A 15,843-nucleotide genomic window follows, 5' to 3' on the forward strand; every position below is an offset into this window, starting at 1 on the left:
GCATCTCGAAGAACCCGGATGGAGTATATATAGTGGTGATGTAGGAGTGCAGCATGCTGGGAAACGTAGTTTTCTGCCTACATCCGGGTCCAGTGGGTGTTTTCCTTTTTTTCCCCCTCTCCTCAATGGGTGAGAAGTCTTACAGGATAAGACGACTTGCAGGACAGGTTTTAGTCTTAGTACACTAATGTGCATAATAATAGTATATACTACTAATAATAATGCATCCAAACATTGGAATAACTGTGGAATTCTCTTATTGACTCATTGTTTAACCTATAGTTCTTATTCTAGTATTAATATCAATTTATCTATGGCTCTTATTCAATGTCCTAATAATAACAATAATAATGATAATAGCAGTATTAAGGACAATACCTTACGTTTAATATCACTTTGTTACCGAGTCCAAACTTGTTCTTCTCACTGCAGACAGGCCAATACATCAGGAGACAAAGCGATGGGGCAAGGAAAAATGACTTTATTTGGAAAGTCAGCAGACTGAGAAGATGGCAGACGTACGTCCTGGAGAACCATCTTACCCAAGCCACAATTCAGGCTCCTTTTTTGCTAAAAGGTTGAGGAGATGTGGTTAGTTGTTGCAGACTTGGTGTCAGAATGCTTTGTTCTTGCAGGTCTACCTAGGATGCTATGTTTTGTTCCACCTAGGTGAGGTCACGGTGTTCCTGGTAAACCTCCAACAAGACAAATGTTATTCTCTGCTCTGCAACTTTTTATCTCTATATGAATGGAAAAGTGTTTTACTTAAAGGTCAGAGCCTTGAGAATGGGCTATCCTGTATATTTCAGGCTACAGGCAAGAGTCTTTTACAAAAGATGCAGAACCAGTATGACCAAACATAGGAAACAGAGCACAAGGTTAGAGCTAAAGGAACAGATCTAATATGGAGTCAGATTTCTTCTTCCCTATTACAACTTTACAGCACTTCCTCACACAATTACTTGCTTTTATTGTTAAGTCATTTATAATATAAATCATTGTCAATATTTCATTTCATTGTTAATAATAATAGTTATCATTGAGTGCTTATCATTAGCAGACCCTGCTCTGTGCAATTGATATGGAATATCACACTTAATCTTCACAATAACTCAAATTTAAAGACAAGGAAAAGGGCTTAAAAAAACTTACATCATTCGCCACGATCACACAGGTAAAAAGTGATGTTCTTAACTACCTAAATATAAGCAGTTCTCCATTTTACAGATATGGACACTGATACTTAGAAAAATCACATATGTATTTTAGAAGTCATATGACACCCAACTATACTTTGGAAAATTATAAATGATTCCTTCCAACCATAGCAGTTTGAGATTCAAAGAATCATGGAAACACAGTTTTAAAAATGAGCAAATAATTCTTATAAATATAAGATTAAATAAGGCTAAACTTAGTTAATTAGAAACCTGTTACATGCCAGGTGCTTTGTTGAGCACAGGAATTCCAAAATACATTAGTGGAAGACTGTGATGGAGATTCTAATAAAGTTAACACAAAATGCTGACCAGAGCAGAGGCCTCAGGGAGAGAGGCACAAAAAATTGGAAGGGTTAGTGGAGGGTTTCCCCATAAGTGATGTCACTTGAGCTGAGCATAGTAGGATGAGCAGAATTTCAGCAGTCATATATAAACAAATAAATAGACAGAATCCTAAAATTCCCCTAATTGGGTCCTTTTTGGTTCCTTATTAATCATCACATGTTATGCAAAACATTAAGTATGTACAAGTCAACCAATTTCTTGAAGTTAACAGTTTTAACTGGGATAAAGGAAATTAGATACTAATCTCATATTTTTAAATTTTCTTAAATGCCCTCCACCAGTCCTTATCTTGCTTTCCCTTTTACAGTATTCTCCTCCCCCTACAAATCATATTGAAATAAGAGAATAACTACATAATGCTGGCCTGAAGACTTAATCTGATGTCCGGGACCAGCCCAAATCCTAAAGTCCATTCTTATGTATGACTAGATGTGGAAGATATACTGAGTCCTTGATGATTTTTTATTTCCTTTAACAAAGATGTTAGAACTCTGATTACATATGTGAATCATTCCTTCCTTCTATCACTCTTAAAAATAAAAGAGAGGGAAAGAGAGAAATCTCAGTGCAGTTCTTCCAAAAGAAAGCGGTAGGTGTCCATCTGTCAGGCTACATTAAGCCAAGAAGAGATTTTTCATTTTCAAAATAGTTTCGTAGGGTCCTTGGCGCTCTCTCTTTGTGAAACATTTACAGGAAACATGTATTTAAAGAGAATTAAAGCAGAAACATACAGAAATCCAAGTAAAACTCACCACCTCCATCCTTTCTTGGGCAAGATGGTCTACATTACCCATTCCACACAAAAGAACAGGAAAATCTGGGTTTGAAGTAAAACATTCGTGGCCTGCCAGCTGGAGCTAGAAATGTAGCTTTGTAATAGCAGGAGAGGGAGGCTGAATGATGTCTGGTTGTGACTTACTAAATAGATAGATAGAGCTTTCCTTCCCATTTATGAAATTCCTAGGTTCATAAAATACAAAGACCAAAGATAGTCTTTCCTGTGTTTATTATTCAGAGTAATCTAGCGTGTGTTTCTCAAGATTGGTCTGTAAATCCCTTGCATGGAAAGTTTCATCAAATAGACTCCCAGTATCCATACCACATGTACTGATTCAAAATCTCTGGTATTTGGGACCCAGGAATCTGCACTTTAAAGATCAAATCAGGTGATTATTATGCACACCAAAGACTAGGAGAGAATTAACCCTGTATTCTTAGCCTTTTACCATACCGTAGCTCCGTTTGCCCTCTTCTGCACCAGAAAACAAGATTTTATCGGTATCTTGAGAGTTAGTATTAAGGTTGGCAAGATTCAGGCCTCTGAGAGGTGATTGGGGGGCTCTCCCTAAGGTCCGCTCATTCCTGGTGAATTTTATATTCAATTTGGGGGAGAGAGAGAAAGGGATTTGGGGTATTCAAAGGCTAAACAGACTCCAGATCCCAGAGATCGTGCTAAGCTTCTTAATATCAGGTTTCAGGACGCGTTCGTCTAATAATGTCTCCGGCCGGCCACCGTCAGCCATCGAGTGATGCAACACGGCGTACTGTCTGCCGGCGGTCACCCGACTATCAAGATGGCGGCCCCCAGGAGCTGGGCTCTATGGAGCCTCTGCGGCCGTGGGTGGTCGCCAGTGTTGCCGGGCTGCAGGCTTCCCTGGCTTCGTAGCTGCTGGCCCAGCGGCCCGCTGGGTGCACGACCCTTGTCGCAAGAGAAGCGGGCAACGGAAACGCACTTCGGGTTTGAGACTGTGTCGGAAGAGGAGAAGGGGGGCAAAGGTGAAAGGGGCGAGAGGGCGGAGGGTGGGATCTGCGATCTTGTTTCTTCTGCTCATACTAACGGTTAATGTAACGTCCTGTCAGCTCTGATGCTGAGCTTGTGCGGTCCTGACCTATAAGGAGTACCCCCAGAGTGACCCTGCTAAACGTAGACGCCTTCTCTTTTTAAGTGGAGTAACTATCACGAAATCCCACCAATTGAGCGTTTATGATGTTCTACCCAATGTGCAGACGTTTCCAATTCTCATTTCAACTTCCCGGTGGTGAGTATTGTTACACATGAGGAAACTGAGACTTAAAGTTTAAGCAAAACTTGCCCAATTTAACATAGCTAGTAAGTGGTGGAACTAGTAGTCCAACCTAGTTTGGTCTGACTACAGAGCCCACGTTCTTTACCTCTCGATAAAAGGGATGGGCCATTTTTTATAGAAAGAAAATGAAACTTTTTCCATGTGCCTCGGCTTCCAAATTTGCTAGGTAGGAATAGTAGTTAACTTCTTTCGTAGAGTTCTTGTGAAGATTAGATTACTTCATACACTAAAGAATTTTGAACAGTGCTTGGCACTTCATAATTGCTCAATAAATGTTAGATATTGTTGAGCAGTTTCTTTGTGTCCAGCACTGTGCCATAGGCATGGAAAAGGAAAACAACTGTTTTAAAACTCCAACTGAACCATTTGTAATGCGGAAGGTGCTATGTCCATATTACAGATGGATATGGTGAGGCTCTGAGAGGTTCCGTCACTTGGTGTGTGGTCACCCAGGAAATAAGAGAAAGAGCCCACAATGGAATTTCCCATCATCTAAAAGACTAACGTTGCATTACCTCTCACCTCAACCTTACTAAATACATAGCTCTACTATAACTCTTTGAATACTGAATTTAAATTAACATTTATTTCACTGTGAATCCCCAGAAAGCTGGGACAGTGGCTCTTTGGTGTCTATATCCTCAGCGCCTGATGCACATTAGGAGCTCGATAACTTATGGCGGAGTGAAATAAGTGGAGCCAAGTAGAACCATAGTAAACTAATTTTATTTATCAAACCTTTTAAAATATTTTACATAATTCTTTTGATTAAATACAAGCCTAGGAGATAGGAACTCAGCCTGGTTTTATGGATGAATAAACTACTACTAAATGGCATAGTTGGGATTTGAATCCACGTGGGTTGTTTACAAAATAATAATAATGCCTAACTTCTGATTTGTGCTTTACAATATATAAACAACATTTCATACAATGGCAGGGGGGAAGAGTTACCAGTGAGCTAAATATGGCTTCCAGATTGGGAGCCAAGACTGAAGTACAGGCAGTCTTCCCTTTGCACAATGATGCAGGACAGTAAAAACGACCATGCAAACTGAAATCATGACAGTGAACTTAATGATTAATAGGAGAAATTGCAATTGTTCCAGGACCTTAAAAAATTATCAAACATCAAAAACTCTCTTATTGTCAGTTATAAATGTATGAGGGAGGGAAAAATAGTAAAGTTAGTATTGATTTAGCACACCTGAAAATGAGATTTAATTTATGCAATTAGAATTTTTAAATTTTTAAGTTTAAATTTTTAATTAAATCAACATTCTAATAAAAATTTAGACTGAGAATTAAGTTGTTTCATTCCTTTGTAAAAACTTTACCAAGAGTAGTTTAAAAAGTGTTTGCTACCTTTTCGTCATAACTTACAATAAGGAGTGAGCACTTTCTCCATGCCTCGGCGCTTTACCATACTCCTTTCTAAGTTTCAATCAACTTCCAACATTTTATCCTTTCACTTTCAATGTCATGAAGTATCTCCAAGAATTCCTTTAATGTGAATTTTTTTGCTGGCATCATTTCCTCTGGGACATCTTCAGCCTTTTCATCACAACCACATTCTCATTTATAACCCTAAATTCATCTTCCCAAAGTTCCTCTGGCTGCATGTTTAAAATCCCTCCAGTGGCAGCAGTAGCAACATTCCCACTGTCATGTTTCTCCTATAACTCCATTGACATTCTACTCCAGTTTCACTTTCAGCATTGTCACATTTCATTATTTTGGTGCACTTTCATTTTCATTTCCTCTTTCAGTTATCTCACAAAATGCCACAGGGATTTACAACTGAGAGAGAAGGAGGTAACACAACAACATGCTTTGCTGTCTGCGTGTGAACTGAGTAACTGATGTAACCAACCACCTACAAACTGAAAGAAGTGACGTGATTGGTTTCTGATCATGACGCACATCTGTTATTTATGTAGTGATTTGTGGACTGAAGAACTACTAGCAAAATTTGTACTTTATGCAATTAGTCACAGTTAATATACCATTGTATTTGAATGATGTTGCTGGAGAACTGGTGTTATTTAACTAAACCACAGTAACTGACATTCTTGCATGTTAGAACCACACAGAGCAAGGAGGGCTTACAGTCACTGGGTTGAGCCTTAGTGTCCCTCTGAATACCCCCAAAGATGTTCAAAAGCAAAGAGCAAGCTTATAGGATCCAGGGTTGAGAATAGGCATTCAAGATTGAGTTAAAGGAGGGGGCTCTATATTCTGCTGACTCAGTAGAGATCAGTAACATTTTGGATCTAAGCAGCATAATTCGTCTGAGGAACTCAGAGTATCTTCCCTTCATTACCAAATTCAGCCTTAACGGCAGGCAGGTAGGGGGCTAGCGCTGATATTCTCACCGCATGGGCAGAAACACAGCTGCAAAAAAAGTTAATGTAGCCTGTGCTTTAAAGTGTTTTGGATAGTAAATTCCTTATCTGTCCAGCTAGCCCAGATTCCACAGTCTGCCTGGACCCTGTGGAAAAGATTCATGGGGACCCTCTACAGTGTGACTTGGCCCTGATTCACATCCTGCCATCCATCTGCCCATCAAATTGTACCTGAAGTTTTTCTCAGCAATGCAGGCAGAGATGAGCTGAGGTCTTCGCATCTATTTTTCATATGTCTTTCTAATGGATTTTGTTGTCTTTTAATATAATAGTATTAGAAAAATTCCACCACCACCCCCATCCTCTAAAAAAACAGAAACCTATTTAGCACTAAGTATGTGCATGGAGTTATTACAGGGTAGCAGTCCTAGGTAAAGATAGATAACAGAAAAGAGGTTGATTTCTTTCTTACATGAAGTAGTTTAAGCCTTTTTTAAAAGAGGTAATGTTCAGGTATAGATTTGAGTGTCAAGCATTGCGGCTTGGCTCCACCTTGCAAAGACAGTTAATTTCAGGGAGGAAAACGTCCTCTTTTCATTTAGGACTTTTCCAGGTTAATCTTACTAATAGTGCAATCATGTTTCTCTCATGTCAAGTCTATCAGGTGTTTGAAAGTGTGGCCAGGAAGTACGATGTGATGAATGATATGATGAGTCTTGGTATCCATCGTGTTTGGAAGGATTTGCTGCTCTTGAAGATGCACCCGTTTCCTGGGACCCAGCTGCTCGATGTTGCTGGAGGCACAGGTAATGTCCAGTTTGGTATCCTCGGGTACACTGAGCACCTTTTATGGAAATTAGAGTCTCTTCTTGGAATGAGTTAGTTCACCTGCCATTAGGCTGATGATGGCAACTGAAAATTGATACACTTCTAAGAAAGTTAATTACTCTTTTCTTTTTAACTGAATGTCAACCAAAAGCACAGACTATCCGCTCCTCAATCCCTGTGCCTTTGTTTCGCTCCCTTTGGGTTTAAGACATGCTGGTTTTCTGTTTGTGTTTGTGTTTGATCTTTCCTCCTGTTGGCTTCTGACAGGTGACATTGCATTCCGGTTCCTGAATTATGTTCAGGCACAGCATCAGAGAAAGCAGAAGAGGCAGTTAAGGGCCCAGCAAAATTTATCCTGGGAAGAAATTGCCAAAAAGTACCAGAATCAGGAGGATTCACTGGGCGGTTCTCGTGTCATGGTCTGTGACATCAACAAGGAGATGCTGAAGATGGGAAAACAGAAAGCCTGTGCCCGAGGATACAAAGCTGGTGAGTCCTGCAGAAAGTGGACACAGAAGAAATGTTTGTACGTTCATAAAATAAGATGGAATAGGTACAATGTTGAAGTGCTTTGTTTTCCGGGTTTTAAAAACATACAGATAGGTAGGCGTTGAAGGTAATTTGTGTGCTGTTATGCACATTATGTCAGCAACCCAGGGAGTTAGGTCGTCAGCCCTGTGTGACAGGGGAGGTAACCAAAGCCCAAAGAGGTTAAGTATCTCACTCAAGTAACACAGTTTAAATGGCAGATCCCAAACTGGAGCTGGATCTTCAGAGCTCAGCTCTTGGGCCCTGAGACAGAAGTTTGGCTTTTAATTCCCAGCAGCTCACTGGTGACCCCAGTGCCCTATTCTTGAGCCATTTCATTCCCCACCCAGAACTAAACTCGACCTCAGCTCTCAAACCAGGCCAGTTACTGAGCACCACAGGGTGCTGGGGCCTGGGCATTTCCCTCACGAGACTCTCTTCACAGGCAGTCTTTACTCCAGAGTTCCAAGTTGGGTAGGCCGAGGCTTTATCAGATCTGCATCAAAGTCAGACGGTTTTTCCCACTCAGCCTTGCTTCGTCTTCTTTTTGTCTTTCCCAAGTGTCTCCCCTCACCCTCCCACCCAAAAAAAGAAAAAACCTTTTGCATTCCTCCATCCATCCCAGCGTGGCTTTCTCAGGGGCCCACGTGATACAGTTGAAAGGACACCTGTAAATGGTAGTCGTCCGGCTTCCCTCGCACGGTGCTGCTCTCAATGGCCCGTAGGAAAGTGGTTGCGCTTCTCCAGGAACCTACTGCAGCCTCCAAATGGACAATTTCTGCTCTAGCTTTAAAATGTGCCTTTTACATTTGGCTGTTTGTTTTAATATTTTGAAATACATTAGCCCCCAGTTTTTTGCCCCAGGAGAAGTTCTGATGTGGTAGCTGCGGCATTGTTTTACCCAGCTTCTTGGAGATGCTGCGGCGCCCTCTTCCACGCCGGCCAGGCACTGCAGGCGGCCCCTGCGACAGGCAGTGGGACACAGCAAAGAAAGCCGAGTCCCTCCCGTCAACATCAGCTTTTCTCTCCTCTCCCGCCCCCACCATGAGTGTCTATGGTTATTTTAGGTCAGTTCTTCCTCCTCCTCCTCCCCCCACCCCGAGAACGAGCTGCCTAGACGAACTGCGGCCCACTTGGCCCCCCAAATGAAGGACTCCTTTGTTAACCATCAACACGGATCAGAAGGCCGACAGTCACTAGGATTTCTAGACAAAGGCACTATGTCTCCTTACTCCTACTGAGAAATGTGTTTCCCTCTCTCTCATGCTCAGCTACGAAGTGTGGCGAACAAAGACAGACGTGATGGCTGGTGCTCCACTTCTGAATCCCTCTTGCCAGGACAGGTCTACCTGCATACGAATCTCTAAGTGCTGCTTAGTACAGCTTTATCTTTCCTCCTCACTTTATCAATTTCCAATAAAAATGCCTTTGCAAAGAATATCATGCAGAAAAGTTTGAAACTAAGTAGAAGGATCCTAGAAAGTATTTAATAATTGTAAATGTTAACGGGTAGAGGCATTTTTATGTTTAGTGCTATGATGTGTTTTATTTGCATTTTATGTGTGGCACTTCCTCCCCAAATGGGAGCTTGGAGGGCAGGAACCTTAAAAAGATTTTTTAAAGGTGGAGGAGGTTATATAACTCAGGGGTAGAGTGTGTGCTTAGCATGCAGGAGGTCCTAGGGTCAATCCCCAGGACCTCCATTAAAGTAAATAAATAAATAAATTTAATTACCTCTTCCCCCTACACACTCCCCCCAAAAAAATTACTTGATGGGTTATTAAAGTGATATATTTGAGAAAAATTTGGATTTCAGAAATCCAAAAATTTGAAAAAGTACTAAGAAGAAAGTAAATGTTAACCACAATTTCAACATTCAGAGATACTCCTCAAATTTTTCATATATTTCCTTCCTATCTTCTTCCAAATCTTTTCCTTTTTATAAAATTGAGAGCATCCTGTGTAGACAATTTAGTATCCTGCTTTATTTAATTCAGCATTGTATCATGAGATTTTTCCATGTTATTAAGAAATTCCTTAAAATCATTATTTTTCATGATAGTCCCCCATACAAATGTTTTGTGATTCCCATAACCAGTTTACATAACCAATAAACCAGTTGATCTCTCATTTTTTCCTAATGTTTTTGCATATAACACAACTTTGTGACATCCTTATTTATACATTTTTGCATACATTCACTAGTTTTTTTTTTACTGACTATATAAACTTGGACAAGTATTTAAACTCTCTGGATATCAGTTACCTTATCTATGAAATGGGGAAAATAAAACCACGTCACAGTAGGAGGATACTGTACCGTAACTGGTAAAAACACAGGCTGCGGAGTAAAACGGCCTGTGTTCTACTCCACGTGCGTGGCCTTGGGCAAGCTACTTTAACCTTTCTGAAACTCAGTTTTGCTCACCTGAAGGATACTAACAGCTGTCTCATGGAGTCGGTATGAGGATGTGAGAAGGTAACGTGATAACACAGACCCTGCCATCATGGCCCCAGTAAGCAGTAGCTCTGATGGTGATGTCATTAATGTCTCCCTCCTAAAAATCAAATAGCTGGGTCAAAGAGTATGCTTACTTTTAAGGCCCTTGTTAAGTACTGCTAGTGTGCTTTCGAGGAAGATGACTTTCATTTACTTTTCCTCTATAGTCCCTTCCTTCTGTGTCATATTTTATGTCGGATTCACTGCAAGGTGAATAATGTTAAAGCTGAATCAGGACCCTCAGAGGACACAGCCACCCTGACAGGGGCTGAATTCATGACCAGACTTGGGGTCTAGACACTGCTTCTCTATGACGCCAATAAAACCAATATAACTATGCTAAATTATGTACTTAGAATACTTACAATGAGCCCTGAAGTGGGTATTATTACTGACTCCATTTTACAGATGAGGAAACTGAGACAAAGTAGTTTATTCAAGATTATATGGCTAATAAATGGGGAAGCTGGAATTAGAACCCAGGCAACCCAGGACCTGGGCCTTTTTAACCACAGTGCTCTACACAAAACACTTAGTTGGATAAAAACTGCTTGATGGTGAGGCACTACTAAGTAATCAAGTTCTACTCAAAGCCTTGGGGGACTTCCTGCTAAACTTCAAGGACACCATCTTCAAGTTCTTGGGACGGGGGGATACTTTGAAGACAGTGGCCAGGAGTCCAGTGGAGAAGGCAGATACGTGTTTTCTGACGCCACTTCAGATACCACATGTGGGATGTTCACCAGGCACCAAACAATTCTCCAGCTGTCCAACACCAAGCAGGTGTCCAGCAATTCAATTCAGTTCTGACATTAATTACCCAAAGTTAGCACTGATGCCACAAGACTGCTCCCACTTCACAAGCCAGCCGCAGGCAGGGCATCCTGGCTACCTACACTTCTGTCCGGCTGACTACAAATTCAGGGGTTCCCCGAACCCCTCCTTAGGTTTGACAGTTCGCTGCATGCAGAGAAGACAACTCCTCAGACTGAGACTGGAACTGCTCTTCTGTTTCAGGACTTGCTTGGGTATTGGGAGATGCCGAAGAACTGCCCTTTGATGACGATAAGTTTGATGTTTACACCATTGCCTTTGGGATCCGGAATGTCACACACATCGATCGGGTACAAATGGCTGCCTCCTCAGCTGGTGTGACTCAGGATATTAGTGCTGCTGGAGTGGATGAGGAGAGGGAGAGAGCCTTTTCTGGGCCCAGCTCTTTAGTGGAACGTTTCAGGTTTCGAGGTCTTAATCCTTTAAATTGCCAATTTTCCTGCTCAAAAAATTGAAAAAAAAAACAAAAAACAAAAAAAACCCAACAGTATCACAGAGAGATCCCCATGGACGCCTTTGTTGCTTGGGTTGGTATTTACATCTTTGAGACTGTCAGTCTTCTCTGTTATTTCATCTGTTTCCTCTCATTTGTGAAGCCGTCTGACTCTGTGATTTTGCAGATCAGAGGCATTTCCTTGGCCGGCACAGAAAAGGACACTCAAACCCTCTCTTGGCAGAAGGTTGCTAGATTCATGGTTCCTCTGTAGGAAGAAGGGAGTGTTCAGCTCTTCATCATTTATTTCTTTCTGTCCCAAAACATTTGAAGATGCTGAGCAAGGCAACCAGTTTCATATCTCTAGTGTGGACTCCGGTTGCCTGGTTCCCTGCTTTGGGTGAGACATCCTTTATGGTGTGTGCTAGCTTGGTTTTTATGACCTGTCCTGTGTATGTAGCCAGTTTATTATTCCTTTTAAATTAAAAAAAATGTTTAAAGTTCAAAAGGCACAAAATGATGTATTGGTAAGTCTTCACCCTTGTGTCCCAACCATTCAGTCAGTGCCTCTTCCCCCTATAGTCACTAATTTCTTAATGCATCTTTGCAAAGATGTTTTGTGCATATTAAGTATATTTATTTTCTTTCTTCTTTTATACGAATACTAGCCTTGAAATGCTTTGCCTATTGCTTTTTTTCCTTAAAAATATACCTTGCAGATTTTCCATGTCAGCACATAAATAATACTGGCTATTTTTTTTAATAGCTGCATAGATTCCATTTGCATAGATAGTCCATAATTTAATCAGTCTCTCATTAATGGTTAAGATGCTCTAATCTTATGCTGTTCAGATTGTGCTGCAGTGAATAACCCATATACATGTCATTTCCACAGTAGATGCATTTCTGTAGGATAGATTCCTTGAAGTAAAATTGCTAGATCAAAGAGGGATAACCAGTGTGATTTTGATCATTCTAAAATTGCCCCCCCATGGGGGTTGTGCCAATCTGAGTCAGTTTAGGTTACTCCAGGCAACCTTCTCTAGTCATGGGCAGCAGGATGCCTAAAGCATTTAGGAGATTGTAGGGTTATTTCTACTGTTACAGCTTTGCAGCTGAGAGTGAACAAGGGATCTGTGGGAAGTAGCTGGTATAATGCCTGTGAAAGCTAAAGGGTTCTCAGCCTCCCGGAGTTGAGTGAGGGCTGCTGAGATGTGTGTTCTGTTCCTTGTCTCACTCAGGCACTCCAGGAAGCCCATCGGGTCCTGAAGCCAGGAGGACGGTTTCTCTGTCTGGAGTTTAGCCAAGTGAACAATCCCCTCGTATCCAGGTTGGCATTGCTAAACAGGGCTTTATTTTCATCATCTAGCCAAGAGCTTCCCATCCCAAAATGGAGAGAAAATAGTCAGTAAGCTCTAAGCATAAACTTCATAGCTCAGAGTCCCAGAGTCCCTGAGGGACAGTGCCACCTCAGAGGTTAGCCAGTTCTAAATGATGACACCTAGGCCAGAAGAGTTTCAAACCAGTAACCAGAGACTCAAGTGGGCCAACGTCTGTATTTTGTTTGATTCTTGGTATTTTAGAAATGGACTTAGATGTCTAAATTTTTAAAATAAGGAAATTTTACATAAAAACCTGGATTTCCAGCTTCACTTGAGAAATCAGATATGTGGTGGCCCTCGGTTAAGCCCGTATTTCCACATGGCAATAGTCAGAGCTGAGTGGTACCCACCCCTCCCCCACCTTATGGTCCTTCTAACTGTACCTGTCACCACATCCTATTGATCTTGCCATTTGGCCCACTGTTGCAGGTACTTGCTTGACCCCTCCCTATAGGCATTTGAGTTTATGAGCCCAGGCTTAGATCTTCCTGCTTCTTATCAAGGGTCATGTTCTAATCTTTTGCCTTTTCATTTAGGCTCTATGATGTATATAGCTTCCAGGTCATCCCTGTCCTGGGAGAGGTGATTGCAGGAGACTGGAAGTCCTACCAATACCTGGTAGAGAGCATCCGACAGTTCCCACCTCAGGTACAGAACTTCTACAGCTCACAACAAAGACCCCACGGTTGAAATGCAGGTGATTTTTGCTGTATCTTTCTTTGTGTTTTAGGAGGAGTTCAAGGAGATGATAGAAGATGCAGGTTTTCAGAAAGTGACTTATGAAAATCTAACATCAGGCATTGTAGCCATTCATTCTGGCTTCAAACTGTAACTCCTTTAAGATCCTGGAGCGTGAACCAGTCACATCCTGTGGAAAGCCTGGAGCTGAAGGATAATCTGGTTAGTGAGACCAGCAGCAGAACATCTCTTAAGGCTATCTGCCTTGGACTCATGTTCTGATGTGACCAATCTCCAAGTGAAAGAAACAAGTTTCTGTCACTTTACTGCAGCTTTCCTTAAGGGCTGCTTCAGGCTTTCTCCCAGAGGTATTTATTTGGACTGTACTTTTTGCTTAACTCCTACTAATTTTTCTTGGCTGTCCAGTGTGTCATTAAAACCAGCACTAAAACTCAGTTTTGAAGTGTTTTGTAGCTTCTCTGCCAGTGCTGCCTTCCAGAGGCATAATGAGTCATTTGAACTCGATGATTTGAACCAGAGAACTTCCTAGCTGTACCTGAGTCCACCTTTCAGCCCAGACAGTCCAGGGCCAAAAGCCAAGGCCCGAGTTAGAGGGCTAAGGATCGCAACTAGAAATACGCACTGAAGCACTAAATGCATTTAGTTTGTGTAGTATTTGTCATTTTTTCTTGAGGGGAGGTGAGAAACACTTTTGTCGTTATTCGTTCAGTCCTCTTCTACCAAAAGCCACTATTGTGTTTTCGGTGCCGGTCATGAAGAAAGCAACTTGACAAATCCTTGTTGAAAGAATAAATGTACCAGCAATTTCCAGCTTTCATGTCTTACATGGAGAGCTTCTTTGCCAGAATACATTTGAAGAAAGGATTTTATAGCAAAAAAAAAAAAAAAAAAAAAAAAAGTCTGATGACTATTTACCTTGCCTAACCTGCTCCAGTACTCAGGGGCAGAGCTGGGCAGAGCTTGTCTCGATACAGTCCACTCATGTTAAAATGAGGCCATATTTTGAGTGTGGATGAAGCTTAGTTTTTGAGGGTCTTGCTAAGAAATTGCAAAAATCAACCTGTGAGTTGGCTGGCAGTTTAACTGCAGATACCTTAGTTCAAGGCTACTTGAAAAGGCTTCAAATAATGCTGCCTCTTGCCCCAGCACAGGAAGGGTCATTAAGTACCTTCACTCACAGAATCTTGCCCTCTCATTTGAGAAGCTTCCAGATACAGCTCTCTATATTACAACTGTCTCATAGAACAACACCTGAAAACATTCAATAAAGTGCTAAACCTGAGAAAAAAACTTTTAGCTTCCATTTTGTTTCCAGCCAGCTGAAGCCTTTGAAAATGCCGAAAGGAATGCAGATGCTGGAAGGAACTTCATAAAACCTCAACCCAGTCCCATCTCAGTGGCAATGTGGTTTTCTCATATCTGAATCAAGAAATAAAATTTAAAAGCTATCATTTCCTGGCAATGGATATGGGCCTGATCAAATTAGAACTCCCCAATGTCCTGCTGTTTGTGGACTAAAGCAGCTTTAGGGTCTGTTCCTGGAGACTATTTCGATGTAGAGCTAAAATGGACAAGACTGATAACAGCTTTGGAGGCCAAATTCCTGTTGGGTTTCAAACAACTATAACTAAGTTACAAGAGGAAAAGTAGCTAGAAAAAAGATGAATTATGTGAGCTTTTTCAGTCTGTTCATAGAAATACAAACCTGAATCACCCCAATTGCAGTCCCCTGTTCCACAGTTCCTCCTCATCCTTCTTTCCCTCAGAAAGCAGGGGAAAAACTCTTACCCCTTTTTAATTGCCATTATAAATAGTAAAAGTTTTTTGCTCCTCTACCCTGAAATTTTCCCTGTCCTAACATGGCTCAGCTTCACTAGTACTTCTAAAAGTTCAAATTCTGGTAAAGAAAAATAATCTTCAAGATGTTACAGACCTAAGGCTGCTCTTAACATGGAGTCATCAGTCATTTCAAGTCTGTCACCCCCTCTGTGAGGCAAGGGCTGCTCAGACATCCTAATTTTATCTCATAGATCTAGGGTCTAAAATAAAAAGCCTTACTTCATGTGAACACTGAAAAGAACACAGGGAAACTAAAAGCCAGGACCTTTCTTGCAGCTTACCGAAGTGGGTATGGGTTGTTTCAGCCTCTGGAATATTTCCTCTCTACCCACAAAAGCCAACTCTGCCATATTTGCTTTTATTCATAGAAAATATTTGTTGTCCTAAAATTGATAGCAGGAAACTTTAATGAAGTTGACTTATCCACAGCTTTAATTGGGTCTCTTAATGAATGCTTCAATTCACGTGTTAAAGCACAGCACAGCAGGCTTAAGTTTAAATTCCTGCAAAGACTTTATTAGAATCACATGGAGGGCTGCTGCTCAAAAGCTTTTTCTCTTTTAAGACCACCTTTAATCTTTAGAGTATACTTTGGCCAAGGCAAGGGAGGGGAAGCCGTCTAGAGCCTAACGAATTTCTCATTAGTCCTACTTTCTTACCAGCTTATTTCCATTTTACAGCCATAGAACGCTTAAAGGAGCTCTACTATACATTCATCACTTGAGGCCTAAGGCCTAGGACACTACAGAGCAACATCTTTTAACAAAATGAGCACTTAAGGAAAGTATCAGGAGTTAAATTTA

The 15,843-nt window shown here is 41.2% G+C and overlaps 1 protein-coding gene across 2 annotated transcripts; it reads left to right on the forward strand.

The window, feature by feature from the left end:
- Positions 1–3,104: 3,104 nt before the first annotated feature.
- Positions 3,105–14,172, forward strand: COQ5 (coenzyme Q5, methyltransferase). 2 transcript variants are annotated; one of them, XM_032471463.1, is made up of 8 exons: positions 3,105–3,341; positions 3,426–3,604; positions 6,654–6,803; positions 7,093–7,314; positions 10,871–10,977; positions 12,362–12,450; positions 13,039–13,150; positions 13,233–14,172. In XM_032471463.1, exons 2-8 carry the CDS (start codon positions 3,550–3,552, stop codon positions 13,332–13,334), a joined length of 837 nt encoding a protein of 278 aa, XP_032327354.1. In that variant the 5' UTR covers positions 3,105–3,341; positions 3,426–3,549; the 3' UTR covers positions 13,335–14,172. The 2 variants fall into 2 exon arrangements, with proteins under 2 accessions (XP_032327354.1, XP_006178168.1); XM_006178106.3 differs by lacking the exon at positions 3,426–3,604.
- Positions 14,173–15,843: the final 1,671 nt, after the last annotated feature.

Source organism: Camelus ferus, chromosome 32 (genome assembly GCF_009834535.1).
Source record: "Camelus ferus isolate YT-003-E chromosome 32, BCGSAC_Cfer_1.0, whole genome shotgun sequence".
Taxonomy (NCBI): Eukaryota; Metazoa; Chordata; class Mammalia; order Artiodactyla; family Camelidae; genus Camelus; species Camelus ferus.